This window comes from Sus scrofa, chromosome 4 (genome assembly GCF_054392235.1).
Source record: "Sus scrofa isolate SSC_HxYL_T2T_F1_AM1 chromosome 4, Sscrofa_HxYL_maternal_Yorkshire_Landrace_v2.0, whole genome shotgun sequence".
In the NCBI taxonomy this organism is placed as follows: domain Eukaryota; kingdom Metazoa; phylum Chordata; class Mammalia; order Artiodactyla; family Suidae; genus Sus; species Sus scrofa.
In genome coordinates this window covers 130285016-130305070 of record NC_139386.1, presented here as the reverse complement: position 1 = coordinate 130305070, position 20055 = coordinate 130285016, and the positions used below count along the sequence as shown (strand labels likewise).

At 43.4% G+C, this 20055-nt stretch overlaps 2 protein-coding genes across 10 annotated transcripts in view; both read left to right on the top strand.

Annotated features, from left to right (window-relative positions):
- EPHX4 (epoxide hydrolase 4) overlaps window positions 1-14903 on the top strand; it is a 31264-nt gene extending 16361 nt beyond the window's left edge. For both annotated transcript variants that reach the window (XM_021090246.2, XM_085021302.1), the window contains 3 exons: window positions 3837-3940; window positions 9498-9646; window positions 14296-14903. In XM_021090246.2, the coding sequence (XP_020945905.1) occupies window positions 3837-3940; window positions 9498-9646; window positions 14296-14527 (485 nt within the window). In that variant the 3' untranslated portion in view covers window positions 14528-14903. The remainder of the gene's footprint in view (window positions 1-3836; window positions 3941-9497; window positions 9647-14295) is intronic.
- Window positions 14904-15743: 840 nt separating this feature from the next.
- On the top strand, window positions 15744-19179 carry LPCAT2B (lysophosphatidylcholine acyltransferase 2b). 8 transcript variants are annotated; one of them, XM_085021300.1, is made up of 4 exons: window positions 15753-15809; window positions 16178-16461; window positions 16554-17991; window positions 18209-19179. In XM_085021300.1, the coding sequence occupies exons 3-4, from the start codon at window positions 17025-17027 to the stop codon at window positions 18226-18228; spliced, it is 987 nt and encodes a 328-aa protein (XP_084877426.1). In that variant the 5' UTR covers window positions 15753-15809; window positions 16178-16461; window positions 16554-17024; the 3' UTR covers window positions 18229-19179. The 8 variants fall into 8 exon arrangements, with proteins under 8 accessions (XP_084877419.1, XP_084877420.1, XP_084877426.1 ...); XM_085021299.1 differs by having other exon boundaries at window positions 15756-15997; XM_085021301.1 differs by having other exon boundaries at window positions 15772-15809; window positions 16178-16233.
- The last annotated feature ends 876 nt before the right edge of the window (window positions 19180-20055 follow it).

Here is a 20055-nt window from a genome sequence, read left to right as displayed (position 1 = left end):
CAACCTATACCATAGCTCACAGCAACGCTGGATCCTTAACCCACTGAGCAAGGCCAGGGATCGAACCCGCAACCTCTTGGTTCCTAGTCAGATTCATTAACCACTAAGCCACGATGGGAACTCCATCACAGACATTCTTAAGTGAAACTAGCATTTAATTTCATGCATGTCTGTATTTATTGGTTTCTAGCAAGAGTGTGGTGTGAAGACTGCAATGACTGTTGGGATTGTGCCACTGTGCCACTGCCTTGGTTTATGCTCTGCCAGCCATGGCTTTATCTTCTGTTGCTTTTGTGCCATCAGTGCAAATGTCAACAAAATGAGAAGAGCTAATAGTACTGTTTTGAAATAGTTTGACCATCTGGATTCTTTAAAAGGGTCTTGGGGCCTCAGGAGTCCACATGGACTATGTTTGTTTGTTTGTTTGTTTTTTAAGGGCCACACCAGAGGCATATGGAGATTCCCAGGCTAGGGATTGAATCGGAGCTGTAGCCACCGGCCTACACCACAGCCCTAGCACACCACAGTTCACAGCAATGCTGGATCCTTAACCCACTGAGCGAGGCCAGGAATCGAACCTGCATGCTCATGGATACTAGTTGAGTTCCTTACCGCTGAGCCACGATGGAAACTCCGCACATGGACTATGTTTTAAGAATCTCTGCTATAAAGGAAACTCTTAAAATCTTAAGCATGATTAAAAAAACAAAAAAACAAAAAAACAAAAAAACCCTGAACAATGGCTTGGCACATTTTTATTTGGCTTTGACAAAAATTATAATTTTATCCTCTTTAACTACCCTTGTCAAATTTTCTGAGCCTAAGTACTGTTACAACCCACAGCAGCTCTCTAGGGAACAAAAAATTCAGAGCAACGTATTTCTATTTCTTTCTCAAAATTAAAATAGGGGAGGAAGAAAGGGAACATACATATATACAATGTACATAAATATTGTACAAAAGTTTAATTTTAGATATATATCCAATGTTCCTTCTCCTTTGAGGTAAAAGGACGGATGCTTAGGATTCAGATATCAAGCTGAGGTTCATGATGTTTCTCTCAGTTGCATTAGGCAGGAGAAGTTGTGCTACATGCTTGCTCAATTGATCAGGCGGGGCCCTAGGGTAAATGTTATTTGAGTGGTGCTGCTATATGGACAAAATGTAATTGGTCAATTCAGTAAGAAGATCCTTGGATATTTCCGGAACTAGCTTATCAGTAACAGGTTCAACCCAGGTCTGGTTCAATTCATAACTGTATTTTCCCTTAATGGTTTTGCTGTCTCTTAATTCAGGGCTTATTCAATGATGACTTCCCAGGAAGTACAGCATCCAACAGTGCTCTGCTTACCTGAGAATTATAATCCTACAATCTCCAACTATGCTGAATAGAGTTACAAAATCAGAAAGAAGGAGTTCCTGCCACCATGGCATAGTGGGCTAGGAGTCCAACTGCAGGAGTTCCCGTTGTGGCGCAGTGGAAACGGATCCGACTGGTATCCATGAGGATTCAGTTTCGATCCCTGGCCTGGCTCAGTGGGTCGGGGATCCGGCATTGCATGAGCTGTGGTGTAAGCTGACAGCTGGAGCTCTGATTCCACCCCTTAGCCTGGGAACATCCATATGCCTCAGGTGTGGCCCTAAAAAGCAAAAAGAAAGAAAGCAGGAATACAACTCCAACCGCTTGAGTCGCTGTGGAGGTGCAGGTTTGATCCATAGCCCAGGGCAGTGGGTTAAAGGATCTGGTGTGGCTTGGATTCAGTCCCTGGCCCAGGAACTTCCACAGGCTTCAGGCGCGGCCATTAAAAAAAAAGAATGCGTTACCATTGTGGCTCAGCGGTAACAAACTAGACTAGTATGCACGAGGATTTGGGTTCCATCCCTGGCCTCGCTCAGTGGGTTAAGGATCCAGCATTTCTGTGAGCTGCGGTATAGGTTGCAGACACGGCTGGGATCCAGAGTTGCTGTGACGGTGGTGTAGGCCAGCACCTGCAGCTCCAGTTGGACCCTAGGCTGGAAACTTCCATATGCCACAGGTGTGGCCCTAAAAAGAAAAAACAGAAACAAAAAAACAAGAAAGAAGAAGAAAAAACCCAACTGTAAAGCAAGGAAAATTAAAGTACAGTGCGTGATATATAACAAGTATGCACATTTACTGTGCATGATTCTGTTACTCCCGAGTTTAAAACCTCCGTGTCTTCCCAAAGCACTCACAATCTTTATTATTCTGGCCTTACATGACTGGGTTTCTGCTTTTTCTTTCTGACTCATCACATACTGTTCCCCCTCCCCGTTCACGGCACTGCAGCCACGCTGGCCTTCTTTCTGCTTCCTGAGTGTGCCAAGCCCAGGACCTACTTTCTGTTCCTTGATACTCTTTGCATTCAAGACTCATCCTTCATCCCCAGAGAAGCCCATTCTGCCACCTCTGCGAAGTTACAGTCTCTCCACACCACCAGCCGTGACTCCTTTTTCTTTTGCTTCTGTTCTTTTTCAGCTACCCTTGTGACCTATGGAAGTTCCTGGGCCAGTGCCTGCATCTGAGCCACAGCTAAAGCAACACCAGATCCGTAATCCACTCCCCTGGGCTGGGGCTGAACCTGCGCTGCCACGGAGGCAACTCGAGATCATAAATCTGCTGTGCCACAGTAGGAACTCCCCAACAATTCTTTTCAATCAAATTACCTTGTTTTATTTTCTTTATGGTATGTTTGCTATCTAAAGTGGTCTTTTGGAGTTCCCGTCGTGGCGCAATGGTTAACGAATCCGACTAGGAACCATGAGGTTGCGGGTTCGATCCCTGGCCTTGCTCAGTGGGTGAAGGATCCGGCGTTGCCGTGAGCTGTGGTGTAGGTTGCAGACGCGGCTCGGATCCCGCGTTGCTGTGGCCCTGGCGTAGGTCAGTGGCTACAGCTCCGATTAGACCCCTAGCCTAGGAATCTCCATATGCCGCAGGAGCGGCCCAAGAAATAGCAAAAAGACAAAAAAAATAAAATAAAATAAAGTGGTCTTTTAAGTATTCACTACTTACTTCTTATGTAAGTTCCTCATGAATGGGAACTTGTTTCTTGTTCACTGCTAAATCCCCTCACACACTGGATATTTAAAGATTCATTGAATGAAGGGATTTTCGAGATACATGAATGAATTTAAAGAAAATGCTTACTTTCTGTTGAGGCCGAAAGGATAAGATATTTAAATCAGCCTGTGAGGAAAAAATTTTCAAACAACAGAAAATTACTTCCCCTGTATCTTTAGGAAAAGCATTAGGTTGCTGATAATGATATTGCAAAAAAGGCAGTATTTTTTGAGTTTTCTGTTCCTTTCTGAGTCAACATTTCATAAAGTTTTCTTTTTATGTAAAGTGCCATTTTATTTATTTATTTATTTGTCTTTTTGCCATTTCCTTGGGCCACTCCCATGGCATATGGAGGTTCCCAGGCTAGGCGTTGAATCAGACGCCTACACCAGAGCCACAGCAACACCAGATCCGAGCCGCGTCTGCGACCTACACCACAGCTCACGGCAATGCTGGATCCTTAACCCACTGAGCAAGGCCAGGGATCGAACCCGCAACCTCATGGTCCCTAGTCGGATTCGTTAACCACTGAGCCACGACGGGAACTCCTAAAGTGCTGTTTTATTTAAAGGGTTTACAATACCAGAAATAGTCAAAAGAACACAGAAATTGTTCCAAGGAGAAGTACACAGAAGTCTTATTTGTAGATTCTTTTATTGAATCATCTCAAAGGTGAAATTACCTTAAAAAGAAGTTATTTCAATAGTAAGTAATTCATATTCCTTGGATAAGGCCTAACACAACATTTTAATTTCAGAATATATTTTACGACACCCTGCCCAGCTATTCAAATCGAGCTATTATTACTTCTTCCAAATACCGTGGTTTCCAGAATTTATGTTCTCCATAAATGATTTCAAGGTAAGTCAAATGTAGTGATGGTTGTTAACCAGATTTTTGTCTGTGATCTTATGTTGTGATCATTTTGTGGTGTTTACAAACATTGAATCATTATGTTGTACACTTAAAACGAATGTAATGTTATAGAAGTCGATCATACTTCAATTAAAAAAGAAAGACTGGTACCCAAAAGGATGACAAAATTAGGAAGTTAAAAGAAAGAGGAATTCCCACTGTGGAGCAATCTGTTCCCCTTGTGGCTCAGCGGTTAATGAACCTGATTAGGATCCATGAGGATACAGGTTTGATCCCTGGCCTCCGCTCAGTGGGTTAAGGATCCCATGTTGCTGTGGCTGTGGTATAGGCCAGCAGCTGCAGGTCCATTTCGACCCCTAGCCTGGGAACCTCCATATGCCACGGGTTCAGCCCTAAAAAGCAAAAAAAAGAAAAAAAAAAGAAAAAACTTTTAACTGCAGCAGCTCAGATCACTGTAGAGGCATGGATTCAATCCCCAGCCCAGCACAGTGGGTTAAAGGATCTGGCATTGCCACAGTGGCTGCCTAGGTCAAAGCTCCAGCTCAGATTCAGTCCCTGGCTGGGGAACTTCCATATGCTTCAGGTGTGGCCATAAAACAATAAAAATAAAGATAGACTGAAGCACTAAAAACAAACAAAAAACCCCAACAAAACCAGTCCTGTTTATGTTGTTCTGATTTGTTTTAAATCGTCATTTATTGTACATCTGTTATGTGCTATTCACTGTGTTAAGCATTTCCTCCCATGCCAACAAAAGGTAAGTCAAACAAATAATGTCTTATTATTAATAAAAATATTTGAAATTAAAATCCATCCTTAAGGAAGAAAACCCAGACAAATGCTAAACATTAATAAGTGTTCCTAAGGCTTTATCTGCAGGCTTACTTATTTTTACAGTCTCTATATATTTGAGGGCCCACCCGTTAATTCAATTTTTTTGTGACAGCTTGTGCGCCTGTAAGCATACCTCTTTCTAGAGAACATTCCATGGGGAGATGAGGGAATATGAATGCCAAGTGAGAATGTTTGACAATGGCAGGAGCAGAAGCCCTTGGAAGTGCGTTAACAAATACTCCAGAACAAAGTTAAGCATGGCAGTACTGATGTATCATACACACTGACACCAGGAGTCACAGGTGTCATCTCTTTCTTCAAAGTTAATTGGTTGCTTCTTGTTTGTCCAACATGGTGGTTAGATATTTAGGAGGCTAAAAAGAGATAAAATATTAATTTACCTAGAAATACTTCTTCATATACATATACAGATATTCATATACATATATAGATGTTCTTATTTGACAGATAAGGACCTTTTAAAAACATAACTGCAAGGCCATTATCAAACCTAACAAAATGAATGACGACTGCTTAATATCATTCAATGCCCATTCAAATTAATGACTGCTCAATATCATTCAGTGCCCATTCAAATTCCCTTAACTGTCTCAGCTGTCTTTTTTTTTTTTTTTTTTTTTTGCTTTTTAGGGCTGCATCTGCAGCACATGGAAGTTCCCAGGCTAGGGATCAAACCGGAGCTGCAGCTACTGGCCTGTGCGGCAGCCACAGCAACCTGGGATCTGAGGCACATCTGTGTCCTACACCGCAGCTCACAGCAACTCTGGATCCTTAACCCACTGATCAAGGCCAGGGATCGAACCCGCATCCTCATGGATACTAGTCAGATTTGGAACCTGCTGAGCCACAGTGAGAGCTCCCATTTCAACTGTCTTTATATACTTTTGAATCAGGAACCAAACAAGGTCTAAACATTTGTTGTATGGCTTTTCGTAGTAGACCAAGGTTACTCACTGGTCTACTATTTTGTTGTTGTTATGGCTTTTAAAATCTATGAAAGGAGTTCCCGTCGTGGAACAGAAAAGACAGAAAAAAAAAATCTATGAAATTGTGTTCTTTTTTTAACATCTTTTTTTTTTGTTTGTTTTTAATGAAGAGATTGGTCATTTGTCCTGAGGAGTGGTCCACATTTTGGACTGGACTAACTGCTTTATCATGCTGTTATTTAACTTGTTCCTCTAACCCTTGTCTCTCCTACTTCATCAGTGCCGCTGATCTAGAGGCTTGATTAGACTGAGGTTTAATTCGACAGGAATGTTTTATAGGTAGTGCTGTGTATGTCCTAACGCATCACATCAGGGAAGCACATAGTGTCTAGTTGTCCCAGTTTTAGTAATGCTAACACCAACCAGTAATGCTAACACTAACCAGTAACGCTAACACCACCCAGTGGGCTCACAAATTGTCAGCCTAGCCAAATTTCCTAGCAACCTTGCAACAAATAATTTTAGCATACCTTGATCATCATTGCCTACGTTCATTATTTCTTTAGAAAAATAGTGATTTTCTAGTTTTATTATTCTTTCTGCCTTTATTAACTGGAATTCTTCTCTAAAGAAATATAGTTCTCTTGGAGTTCCCATCATGGCTCAGTGGTTAATGAATCCGACTAGGAACCATGAGGTTGCGGGTTCGGTCCCTGCCCTTGCTCAGTGGGTTCAGGATCTGGCGTTGCCGTGAGCTGTGGTGTAGGTCACAGACACAGCTCGGATCTGGCATTGCTGTAGCTGTGGTGTAGACTGGCGGCTACAGCTCCGATTAGACCCCTAGCCTGGGAACCTCCATATGCTGTGAGTGTGGCCCTAGAAAAGGCAAAAAGACAAACAAAAAAAAAGAAATACAGTTCTCACAAGAATGATAAGATAAATGCTTCATTATTTCCGTTTATAAACAACCAATGAGTTGGTGCCCTAGAAACCTCCAATTAGGTATTTGTGTATATATATAATTTTATGAGCTCATGATTAAAAAAAAAACTTGATATGTATCAATCATTATTCTCTTTGATGCCCTAATTATCACATGTGAACAAATTCACGTTGGCTCCCGTGTCCTCCTGGCATAAGCCCTTCAGTGAGTGATAGCTTGCTTCTTTAATGTCCTAGGTTCATGTTTTACTTCTTGTTCCAGATCTGGAATTAGTCATTTATTGAAGGAATTCCAGCTCCTGTTACTAGGAAATGGTATTTAGACACCACAAGCTGGGTGTCGAGGTGATCATTGTTACTGAGGGTTTTTTTGTTTTGTTTTGTTTTGCTTTTTAGGGCTGCACTAACAGCATGTGGAGGTTCCCAGGCTGAGGGTTGAATCAGAGCTATAGCTGCCGGCGTACACCACAGTAAAGTGGGATCTGAGCCCCGTATGCGACCTACACCACAGCCCACAGCAGCACCAGATCCTTAACCCACTGAGTGAGGCCAGGGATCAAACCTCAACCTCATGGTTCCTAGGTGGATTCATTTCTGCTGCGCCATGACGGAAACTCCCATTGTTACTGAGTTTTCATTGCTTCTAGATCTTTCCATGGGACAGAATTTGGACATACATTTTTTTAGGCAAAAAAAATTATGAGTTATTCACCTTTCCAAAGGCGTTTTCACTTAACTTCTATGATTTTTTTTTTATAAAACATTTATATGGTTCCAAGTCAAAAATATCAGCAAATATGTATGGAGTTCCCTTGTGGTGCAGCAGGGTAAGGACCCAGCCTTGTCACTGCAGCGGCCTAGGTCTCTGCTGTGGTGCAGATTCCATCCCTGGCCTGGAATGGAAAAAATGTGTATGTATATTTGTCTCCTTCTTACACAAAAGGTAATATGCTACAAACACTATTTTTATATATATGTATTTTATATGTATAATATATATAGTTGTCTCTTCCTTCTTATGCAAAAGGTAATATGCTATAAACACTATTTATATATTATATTTATATATATATTATATATATGTCTCCTTACACAAAAGGTAATATACCATAAACACTATTTATATATGTTATATATATTTACGTTATATATATTTATTTATATGTTATATATATTTGTCTCTTCCTTCTTACACAAAAGGTAATATGCCATAAACACTATATATGTTATATATATTTATTTATATATGTTGTATATATATTTGTCTCCTTCTTACACAAAAGGTAATAGGCCATAAACACGATTTTCCACACTCGCCTTTCTTTTCGCTTAACAATATGCCCTGCACATGACTCCATCATCAGCACAGAGATTGTCTGCATCTTTTCTCAGAGTCCTTAAAACATGCGACACCCCATCGCGTGGCTGTCGCATGGTTTATTCAGCCAACCCCCATCGATGGACGTTCGTTCCCATTCTTTTTCTATTACAAAGAATAATGTTGCAGTGGATCACCTCCTTCACCTGTCATTTCATATTTTTGCAAGTGTGGTTTTAGGGCTGAGGGGTCTCATTTTAAACAAGATTTCCATTCACTCTGATACAGATGGTTTAGGCACGCACTTTGAGAAGTGCTGGCCTGGAACAGCGTTTTCCATATTGTCGGTGGGGACCCATTAATGAGTCATGAAATAAGCTTTACAATTTAGTAAAGTGGCTTGCAATTTCCATTTTTAAAAATACAGTAGAACAGAATGGAATGAAAAATAGTACATGCTGTGTTAAGTGTAAAGGCTGTTTCTTTAACCTTTTGTTTCAGAAGCACGTATGTAGAGATGCGGACCGGATCAGGCTGTAAAATGTGTCTGTTACTCTAAAAGAAGTTGGGGAGTTCCCGTCGTGGCGCAGTGGTTAACGAATCCGACTAGGAACCATGAGGTTGCGGGTTCGGTCCCTGCCCTTGCTCAGTGGGTTAACGATCCGGCGTTGCTGTGAGCTGTGGTGTAGATTGCAGACGCGGCTCAGATCCTGCGTTGCTGTGGCTCTGGTGTAGGCTAGTGGCTATAGCTCCGATTCGACCCCTAGCCTGGGAACCTCCATATGCCGTGGGAGTGGCCCCAAAGAAATAGCAAAAAGACAAAAAAAAAAAAAAAAAGAAGTTGGGACAGCTTTGGGGGTGGGGGCGGACTGGCCGTCAGTAAACAGAGAAACTGTTGTAAGTAGGATGTTGGGATGACTTAAGGGTAGGGATAGATCTTGAGCTCAGCCTTGTGGCTTGTGACCAGACACCAAGAAGACAGGATGCTTTTCATGGGGGTGAGGTGTGCATGGGGGTTTCGAAGGGAAGGATATCAGAATAAAGCTGGGAAAGCAGAAATGCATGAAATGTGCTTGTAAACCATGAGGTCTTCAGAGTTCCTGTCGCGGTGCAGTGGAAACGACTCCGACTAGGAAGCATGAGGTTACGGGTTTGATCCCTGGCCTCGATCAGTGGGTTAAGGATCTGGCATTGCCATGAGCTGTTGTGGTGTAGGTCGCAGAAGTGGCTCAGATCTGGCATTGCTGTGGCTGTGGCGTAGGCCAGCAGCAACAGCTCTGAATGGACCCCTAGCCTGGGAACATCCATATGTCTCGGATGTGGCCCTAAAAGCAAACAAACAAAAAAAAACAAAAACCAAAAAAAAACCCACGAGGTCTTCCAGCTGATAGAGCAGAAATCGGAAGCTGTCACTGCACACTATCATTCTCTTTCAAAAGCCAACTCTTGAGTTACTAGTAGGTAACTGAAACGTTTTAATTATTCTCTTCCCACTTATTAGGCTTTGAGGCATCTGTTTACTGGTCACAGCACTGGCACTGGAAGGAAAGGACGTCCATTAACAACAGAAGAGCTTGAAGCTTATATTTATGTTTTTTCTCAGCCTGGAGCATTAAGCGGTCCAATTAACCATTACCGAAATATCTTCAGGTCAGTGTAATTTGTTCTTTTTAATTAAACAAAATAGGCATTCCGTACAGAGCCAGTATTTTAAGTTGAAGTCCACCACTTATCCAAAGACTCAAACTATTTTGATTTTGGAAGTTGCATAATCGTTTTTATGGACAATTTCAAACATACGGGAAAGCAGAGAGACGAATATAATGGATCCCCCGTGTGGTTGTTACTTGTTTTAGCCATAACTCTATTTCTTCTGTCCCTTTGGATTATTTTGAAGAGATGTATATTTTCAGTTATATTTTAATGGTCGTTTATTCATTTAAGAAATACTTATTGAGCACTTTCTATGTTCTGAGCTATGTTCGCACGCGGAATACAGTAATGAGCAAAACCAGACAAGGTCCCTAATGTCACAAAACTTGTAGCTGTGTGGGGACAGCGCATGCAGGCAAATAACCGCAGTAAGGAATACATGGTTATCAACTAATCTGAAGATCTTGAAAGAAAAGGATGAGAATGGAAGAAAGGATATTTGACCAAAAAGTTAAGGATGAGTTTGGTATTGACTAGATAAAGGTGGGGGCAGGGAGACTGGCGTTCCAGGAAAAGGAAACTTCGTCTTCCAAAGCTGTGTGGGGACATGGAGGGATGTGGTTTGAAGCGACACAATCAAGGCCAACGTGGCGGAGCACAGGTGAGGATGGCATGAGAATGGGTCCGAGAGGCAGGCAGTGACTGGTTGGGCAGAGCCCAGGAGACCACATCAAAGACTTAAAAGCTACAAATGTGAAGCCAATGAAGCAGAAAAATGACCCAGTTTGTCCTGGGATGGATTCACTCAGTATGGAGGGTGTCCCGGAGAAGCCACTCTGGGAAACTGCAGCCGTCAAGGCTAAAGACGACAGTAGCTTGAAGAAACCGGAAGGCAGTAGAGATGGGGAGAGTGAGCAGATTTAAGAGCTCTTTAAGAGGTGTGTTGACAGGGGTTGGTGATGGGTTGGATGAGAAGAGAGATGTCAAAGATAGCTCCCCAATCCCCGGCCTAAACAACCGTATGGATGGTCCTGCCGTTCACTGAGACAGGAAATACTAGAGCTTGTTTGGAGGGGAGGTCATGAATTGCGTTGATCTTAGACGAGTTGAGTTGAAAGTCACGCCTTAGATATTCCAGTACGCAGTTGAGGAGTTCCCATCGTGGCGCGGCGGATACGAATCCAACTAGGAACCATGAGATTGTAGCTTCCATCCCTGGCCTCGCTCAGTGGGTTAAGGATCCGGCCTTGCCGTGAGCTGTGGTGTAGGTCAGAGATGCGGCTCGGATCCGGCGTTGCTGTGACTGTGGCTGTGGCCGCTACAGCTCCGATTGGACCCCCAGCCTGGGAACCTCCACATGCCGTGGGTGCAGCCCTAAAAGGCAAAAAACAAAACCCAAAACCAAAACCAAACCAAAACGAAAAGGCAGGTGACCACGAGGCTGTGGAACAGAGGAGAGAATCTGAGATGACGGTCTGTAAAATCTTGGAGTCACTGACAGAGACAACCAAGCATTTGTCTCCGAAGATTTTGTCCGGGAGAAAACATAGCGTGAAAGATTAAGCTGAGATGTGTCTGTCTGGATTTGGATGCTCCGTAGGAGAAAAACATTTCCCTTGAGAATTAGTAGCCATAGCCTGGTTTAGGGGCTTGAATGTCTGCTACCTCCATAACACTGGCATTCCGAGGGGGAAAATGCTATTTTCACATCGTCTTAGTGGTAACACTTTCTAAGAAGCCTGGCAGAAGCAAAGACAGAATCTCTCTGGAGGATACTTCTCAACTCAGACCCACAGTGTTTCCACAGAGAAAGTCCACTGAAGATGAGTTGATAATCCAAATGACAAAAAAATTAACAACCCACCACTAATGAGTCAGAGTACAATTGCAGCAGAACGCCTACAAATTTCAGATAATAGAACTAACCGAAACTATAAAGTAAGTTTAAATTATTAAATATATGAACAAATAAAAAAATATGAGAAAAGAATAAGAAAATATCTAGACTGGGAAGAGCTGGAAAAGAACCAAAAGAACTAGAAATGGAAAGTATGTTGCTGAAATCTAAAAGCCCATAAGTTGGAGTTCCCGTCGTGGCGCAGTGGTTAACGAATCCGACTAGAACCATGAGGTTGCGGGTTCGATCCCTGGCCTTGCTCGGTGGGTTAAGGATCTGGTGTTGCCGAGAACTGTGGTGTAGGTTGCAGATGTGGCTCGGATCCCAAGTGGCTGTGACTCCGGCGTAGGCTGGCAGCTACAGCTCCGATTCGACCCTTGGCCTGGGAACCTCCACATGCTGCGGGTGTGGCCCTAGAAAAGGCAAAAAGACAAAAAAATTAAGAAAAATAATAAAAAAATAAAACTCCATAAGTAAGGAGTTCTCTTGTGGCATAGCAGGTTAAAGATCCAGTGATGTCACCTGGAGCAGCTTGGGTTGCTGCTGTGGCGTGAGTTCAATCCCTGGCCCGGGAATTTCCACTTGCCGTGAGCGCAGCCAAAATTTAAACAAAATTTTAAAAAAAGTTCACAAGTATGTTAAAGAGCAGGTCAGATAAGCTGAAGAGAGTTAGGAATTGGAAGACAGATCTGAAAAACATTACCTAGAATAAAGCTTAGAGATATAAAGAAGTGAAAATACAAAGGACAGGTTATATTTGACAAAGATTGATAGTATTAGAAATCATATAGATAGAGAAATGATAGATAAGTAGATACAGTTAGAAATCACTCATATATAATATATATGCAATAATTTTTTTTCTAATAAAATAATAGAAATAGAATGCATTGGGAGTTCCCACTGTGGCTCGGTGGTAATGAACCCAACTAGGATCCATGAGGTATCCTAACACGAATGAAAAAAGCCTTAGGATGTTCATGGGGATGGTAAGAACCCAGTTCAACCTAGCCATCACTCCTAAGACAGCAGCTCTCCACTCTAGCTTGTATCAGAATCACCTAGGGGGCTTATTAAAACAGATTGGCTGGCCCCACCCCTAGAGTTTCTGGTTCAGTCAGCCTGGGATGGAGCCCAAGAATTGGCATTTCTTTCTTTTCTTTTCTTTTTTCTTTCTTTTTTTTTTTTTTGTCCTTTTAGGGCCACACCGGTGGCATATGGAAGTTCCCAGGCTAAGGGTCTAATCGGAGCTATAGCTGCTGGCCTCCACCACAACCACACAGCAGCACAGGATCCAAACCCTGTGTGCAGCCTACACCACAGCTTATGGCAAGCTGGATCCTTAACCCACTGAGCGGGGCCAGGGATCGAACACGCATCTTCATGGATCCTAGTTGCATTTGTTAACTGCTGAGCCACAGACTGAACCCCTAAGAACCGGCATTTCTGCCAGGTTCACAGGCAATGATGATCCTGCTAGTCTAGCAACCACACTTGGAGATCCAAGGGCGAGGCGAGGAAAAGTCATGGCATCAAGGAAAGACCAGCAGAAAGATGCAATTACATTTATAGGGTTTTATGTCTTGAGCTGAGTGGTGGGTATTGGGTGTTACTGTTTTCTCCATTGTATTTTTAATCAAAGGAATGAAATATTTTCATAAACAAAGTAATGATGGAATATAGAACACTGGAAATTGCTACCTTCATACTTAAATCATCTGATAACTCAGAGTGGAGGCATAACATAGTAACTTCAGATTGATAGGTATGGTAAAATACATTTTGATAGGTTAAGTGATTAATAATATAGAGTGGTAATTATCACTACTTGTTAGTTTCTTAGATTTTGCATATCATTTCTATATTTATTAATACTTTTTTTTTTTTTTTTTTTGCTTTTTAGGGCTGCACCAGAGGCATATGGAGGTTCCCAGGCTAGGGGTCAAATGAAAGCTGCAGCTGCCAACCTATACCACAGCCACAGCAACACTGGATCCAAGCCATATCTGCCACCCACACAGCTCACGGCAATGCCAGATCCTTAACCCACCAAATGAGGCCAGGGATCGAGCCTGCAACCTCATGGTTCCTAGTCAGATTCAGTTCCGCTGCGCCACAACGCAAACTCCTTTACTAAGGCTTTTAAAATCAGAAATATTTTATCAATTAAAACTTCTATTGGGGAGTTCCTGTCGTGGCGCAGCGGAAAGGAACCATAAGGTTTTGGGTTCGATCCCTGGCCTCGCTCAGTGGGTTAAGGATGTGGCATTGCTGTGGCTCTGGCTTAGGCTGGCAGCAACAGCTCCAATTAGACCCCTAGCCTTGGAACCTCCATATGCTGCAGGTGTGGCCCTAGAAAATACAAAACAAAACCAAAAACCCTTCTATCAGACCTTCTCTTAAATAGCCCTTTAAGTGTTTTATTTTTATACAGATTGATTGCCTAATACAGTATTTTGTGACCATTTTTTCATCATCACCTCTCTAAGGAGCCTTTTTAGACATTTTTTCCCTAATGGCACCTACCCTATGAAATTTTAATATCTGTTTATCTACTGTATATATGCATATTCATGGTTTACATATAAAAAGAGTAAGATTTTTTTTTTCCACTCTACCAGGAACCAATTTCCCCCCTTTGGTGGTGACATTGCCCTCTTTAAAAATGTGTAGCCTAAATAAACCTTTGGGGAAGACGTTATTTTAACTTATACAATGAATCTCAAGCCCACTTGTTTTGTTTTTATAGCTACCTGCCTCTCAAACATCCCATGGTGATCACGCCAACACTACTACTGTGGGGAGAGAAGGACGCATTTATGGAGGCTGAGATGGCTGAAGTCACCAAGATTTATGTTCAAAACTATTTCAGGCTAACTATTTTGTCAGAAGCCAGTCACTGGCTCCAGCAAGAACAACCTGACATAGTGAACAAATTGATATGGACATTTTTAAAAGAAGAAACAAGGAAAAAAGATTGACCTTTTCAATGAAGGGTCTGGAAGGAAATCTCTAAAGGATTTTAAAAATTTGTTTATCGACTTCTTTAAGCTTCATTAGGAAAAGATTGTTTTCAAAGGCTTTATCATCAACAAATATCCTGACAAATGGCACTGAAAAAAACCCGAGAATGTGGGAACTTGTACAGAATGTGGATCTTCTGTTGGACTCTGCACAGAAGAGCACCTGCCTTAAAATGGATACACTGCTTGATACACAAAGAGGAAGCTGGGGAAAGTGGCTCAGTTGTGGTGTCTGGCGTTCTTTACCCTGTTAACATATGGTGCCTTTTACAAATGTATGTTAAAGATTAGCTATGCCATATTAAAAGGCAGACCTGCAATGGTATAAATTTTCATTTTGTAGTTCAAAAGTTCTTTTTACTATTTTTTTTAACCATTAAAAAAGTCTATTATCCAGTTTCTTGGATTTACGGTATTAGTTTGAAGGCAAATATGACAAGATGAATGTGCATTCTTAAAATAGCCATAAATACTACCTACACAGGGAAGAGTTACTAGAGATGACATGAAGATTCTTATATATACATACATTAAACATTGTAGGGAAGCACATCTGTTAAATAACTTGCCAAAACTCCCCAACCAAATTGGTGAGAGATCCAGAAGAAGGATCAGAATGTTCTTTTGACCCATTTAATGCAACAAGGATTGAATACTATACTTCCTCTGTGCACTAGAACCTAAGCTCCACAGGGCAGAGATTTTTGTCTTAGGAACTGACATATATCCAGCATCTAGAATAAGAGTGTGACTCACTGCAGGAACTCAAAATATTTGCTTAATGAATAAATAATGTATCTGCTACACTGCTGGGCATTGCAGGGGAAATCTGAAAGATGACATGGTAGGACTGATCATTTCCTTAAGAAGCGGACACAACACAGTTAAGTTAAACAATGGTTCCAAAGTAATAACGGACCTTACAAAGAAGAGTGGAACGAACGACAGAATAGGGAATGAGACCAGCTCAGGCGACTACGCCTCATGCCCTTGGTCTCTCTCCTTTGGCATGGAGGATCACCAGGTACAGTGCCAAGTCACGGCTCCTTAGAGAGAGTGCCCAAAGAACACTCAGCTGATGAAAGGAAGGCGTCCCCCACTAAGCATAGTTCCGATGGTGACCAAAGAAGGTGGAATGTCCCTAAGAATGCTCATCGTTATATCCTAGCAACGTGCATTTACCAATAAAAGCTCAGTTTTCTATATACATTTTACTCGTGCCTCATAACAACATCTCCAGGTAGGGATGTGATGTGACCCTTTATGGAGGTGAAAATGAGGTTGGCTAGTGCCCACAGCAGAAGGGTTGGAAGCAGGATCTGACCTAGATTCATCTGGTGGTGAAGTCCATAATCTTTCCGCTTAGATCACTTTCTGTGTAACAGGCTTTGGTATCCACACGGCTCCTCCTGTTTTCTGGGCAACTTGGTGCGTTCCAATAAATAGAAACATCTCTCAAACACCTGCCATTTGACTTTGAATTCTGGGAGAAAGAATTTAAATTAGCAATCAGCAAGGACGGGCATATTCGATATAGGGGTATCAGGGTTGCAAGGGCTACCAGGTTCACACCAACTTGATTACGCATCTCTCTTGGTCATGTCCCAGGGCAGTGCTGAAGGAAGGAAGAGGACTTTACTGACCGGGCGTGGTGACCCAATAAAGTAATCCTGACTTATTTTAATGAAAACTTGTTTCTGACAAAGGCGGCTTGAAGGTTTGCTGCTGTTGTTCCTTATGTTAGTTTGGAATACTGACCAGTTCATGTAGACTAATACAAGGAGTTCCCTTGTGGCACATGGGTTAAGGAGCCAACGTTGTCACTGTTGTGGCTTGTGTCGCTGCTGTGTTTTGGGTTCGATCCCTGGCCCAGGAACTTCCACATGCTGAGGGTATGGCCAAAAAAAAAGGGGGGGGGGGAATATGAGTCGAACATGCCATGGCTAATCCTGACCCACAATAACGGATGTATTCTAATTTTCAGTGGATGTAGAAGAGGACTTGGAACAGCTAGAAAGGCTCCCGGTGCCATCAGTAAACCTCTTAACATAAAGAGATAGTACTCTCTCCGTGGAAATCAGTCTGGAGGGAGAGCAAATGAATTGGACTTAGCAGCTGCCAAAGCATCTCACCTACAGTAAACCTGACTGGTAATGGCATTTGCATTAAGAAGTTGTGAGTCATAAATATCCATCTATTTAATATTTGCTTATGTCAGAAACTGTTACATGAAAGTCATTTATTAAGCTTACATACGTCAAAAGGAGGCTAGTTACAAAAAGCAAAAGAGATTGTCACTCTCCTGTGACTTCATTTACCACTTTAGATTTTTCTGATTCTAAAGGTAATACATCATTTCGTAGTCACCCACAATTGCCTCTCGACATGTGTGAACGGAAAGAGCCCTTCATTATGGGGAAGGGGTGCAGCCCGGGACTACTGAAAACCTGACCTTATGGCACAGCCCGCCTCCAAAGGCGAGTCTTGGGCGTTGGGCGCCAGCCTCAGCGAGGAAAGGCGTAGGTCCTTGTACCCGCCGGCAGTGGCCAACCCCTTCCTGCAGCAGACGCACATCAGCGCGGGGCGCTGGGCCACCATCATCCTCCTGGGGAGTGTCCTGGTGCCCTTGCGGGTGTCCTGCATGGCGCTCCTCTTCATCTTCCTCTGGCCCCTGGCTCTGCTTCCCACCCTCGGCCGCCGAGCTGGAGCCAACACGCCCGCCAGGAGCTGCGGAAGGAGACTGGCGCGACTCATCCTCAAGCTCTTGCTGAAGGCGCTGTTTTTTGTAGCCGGGTTCCGGGTTACAGTGAAAGGGGAGAAGGCCCCCCGGCAGGAGGCGCGCATCCTCGTGGCCGCGCCGCACTCCAGTTTCTTCGACGCGATCGTGTGCGTCGTGGCGGGCTTGCCTTCGGTGGTCTCTGCGAGTCAGAACGCGCGCATCCCCGTGGCCGGGAAGTTCTTACTGTTAATGCAGCCGGTGCTGGTGAGCCGAGACGACCCCGAGTCCAGGAGGCTCACCCGGGAGGAAATCCTGAAGCGAGTGACCTCTGATGGGAAGTGGCCACAGATCCTAATTTTCCCCGAAGGCGTGTGTACCAACCGCACCTGTCTGGTCACTTTCAAACTGGGCGCCTTCTCGCCCGGCGTTCCTGTGCAGCCGGTTCTGCTCAGGTATCCGAACACGCTGGACACAGTGACCTGGACCTGGCAGGGGTTTACCGGCTTCCAGGCCTGTGTGTTGACCCTGAGTCAGCTCTTCACCAGGGTGGAGGTTGAGTTTATGCCTGTGTACATCCCCAGTGACCGAGAAAGAAGAGACCCCGTCCTTTTTGCCAATTCGGTGAGGGTCATCATGGCCAATGCGCTTGGGGTGCCCGTGACGGATCACACGTATGAGGACTGCAGGCTGATGGTTTCCGCAGGTAACCTTCGACTCCCCATGGAAGCCGGTTTGGTGGAATTTACAAAAATTAGCCAGAAGCTGAAGTTAGATTGGGATCATATTCATCAGCATCTGGATGAATATGCTGCGATGGCGGCTGCCTCAAGAGGAGGGAAGATAGGCATTAAAGAGTTTGCAGATTATCTGAAACTCCCAGTTTCGGAGCCCTTGAGACAACTTTTTGCCCTCTTTGACAGGAATAACGACGGCAGCATAGACTTCAGAGAGTATGTGATCGGGCTGAGTGTGCTGTGCAATCCCGCCCGCACTGAAAGGATTCTGCAGATGTCCTTTAGGCTCTTCGATCTTGATGATGACGGGTTCATCACGGAACAGGAGCTGGCGGCTCTACTTCGCGCAGCTTTCGGAGTGCCCGACCTTGATGTTTCTCAGCTCTTTCGGGAGATGGCTGGGCAGAACTCAGAGTACGTTTCTTACGTGACCTTTAAGAACTTTGCCCTGAAGCACCCCGAATATGCCAAGTTGTTTAGTTCGTACTTAGACCTCCAGGCAGCCTATGTATATTCATTACCAGAGGAAGTCGCTGCTTGATGGCTGTACTCAGGATGTTAAAATCAGCCCTGAACATGGGGAGAGCAACTTCCAGGTCAAAGCTGGGATTGAAATAAAAAATGATCCTGAGGAAACTAGGATAACAGTTTTGACTCTACGTGGCCTGGGCACTTAATGTATTTAAAACGTGCTTAAGGAATACATACTTCAGTGAGATTTTATTCTGATTTTCTTCCCAAGAAAGTATGTTTATTTCAACGTGACCTAGAGATAGACAAATTTGAGGTCTACATATAATCTTGTTCACCTAGCATGAGTGCCTTTATTCTGCTTCAAGTGAGAAAGTAAATAAGTGAAATAAAGTGCCTTATTTTGCTAAAGTCAGGCCAGAGAAACGTGATAGCCCATCACCTCTCCCTCATTTTTGCAGAGAAAATGTCTCATTAAGAGCTCTATGGGGGAGCTCCCTGGTGGCTCAGCAGGTTAAGGACCTGGCATTATCACAGCTGTGGTTTGGGTTGGTGCTGTGGGGGGCAGTTTCGATCCCTGGCCCAGGAATTTCTGCATGCCATGGATGTGACAAAAAAAAAAAAAAAAAAAACAAAAAAAGCAAAAAAAAACAAAAAAAACTCTATTGGCAATAAATACTTTATCACTATTTTTCTCTCTGAAAAGGATCTGCTGCATAAATGCGTCTTTGCTTTTTCTCAAAGTAGCCTAAATGTTCTGACTTTATAAGACAAAATAAAAATAAACATCAGGAAGATGTAGTGTTAGAAATACCGTTGAAACAGTTATAGATGGCTTAGCCGATAAATTCTGTTATGTATGATGCTCACCAAAGGGGGAAAATTTGTATTTACAGTTGCATGTTCTGTATGACGGAGACCATTCCTTTAGTTCTGCCTGGGGGCCGTGGGAACGGAAGCTTCTGCTTACAGTCGTGTCCCTCCTTCACTATCCCCGTGCTTCCAGCACCCTTTGCCCTAAAACATGTTCACATCGTGATGTGACGTTGAGCCCTCTCCCCTCGTGTCACCTTGTGGGATGAATCGGTGACGTACTCCTAGAAGCCAGTCCTACACCAGGACAGGGAGCAACAACTTATCCAGATGTGGAAGTGATTTCGAACCAGTAAATGTGCCTTGCTAACCCAAACTACTCAACCCCCAACTCAGTTTCATCGTGGCTGAATCCTCCAGATGCCCATAGCCATTCAATGCCACCAGATATGAGGGGACATGTGACCATGGGGAAGGAGAGTCTTGATCACTTCTGGTCAAAGTCTCTGACTCTTGCGAACCTTGCAAAAAACATACTCAAGTGGACACATTCTTCGGGCCCCTACTAAAGCTTTTCGAGGGGCTTTGTGCGAGTGGGCCCTTAGCGCTTAAACACGATTAGTTAGTTTCCTGGCATTTTGCACGAGTAAAGGGGAAGAAGAGATGAGAGGGGAGGAAGGTGAGCAGATGGGGAAAGCTTTAGGAAAGGGAAAGAAAAAATCAAATGTCATTTTGAAATAATTTCCATG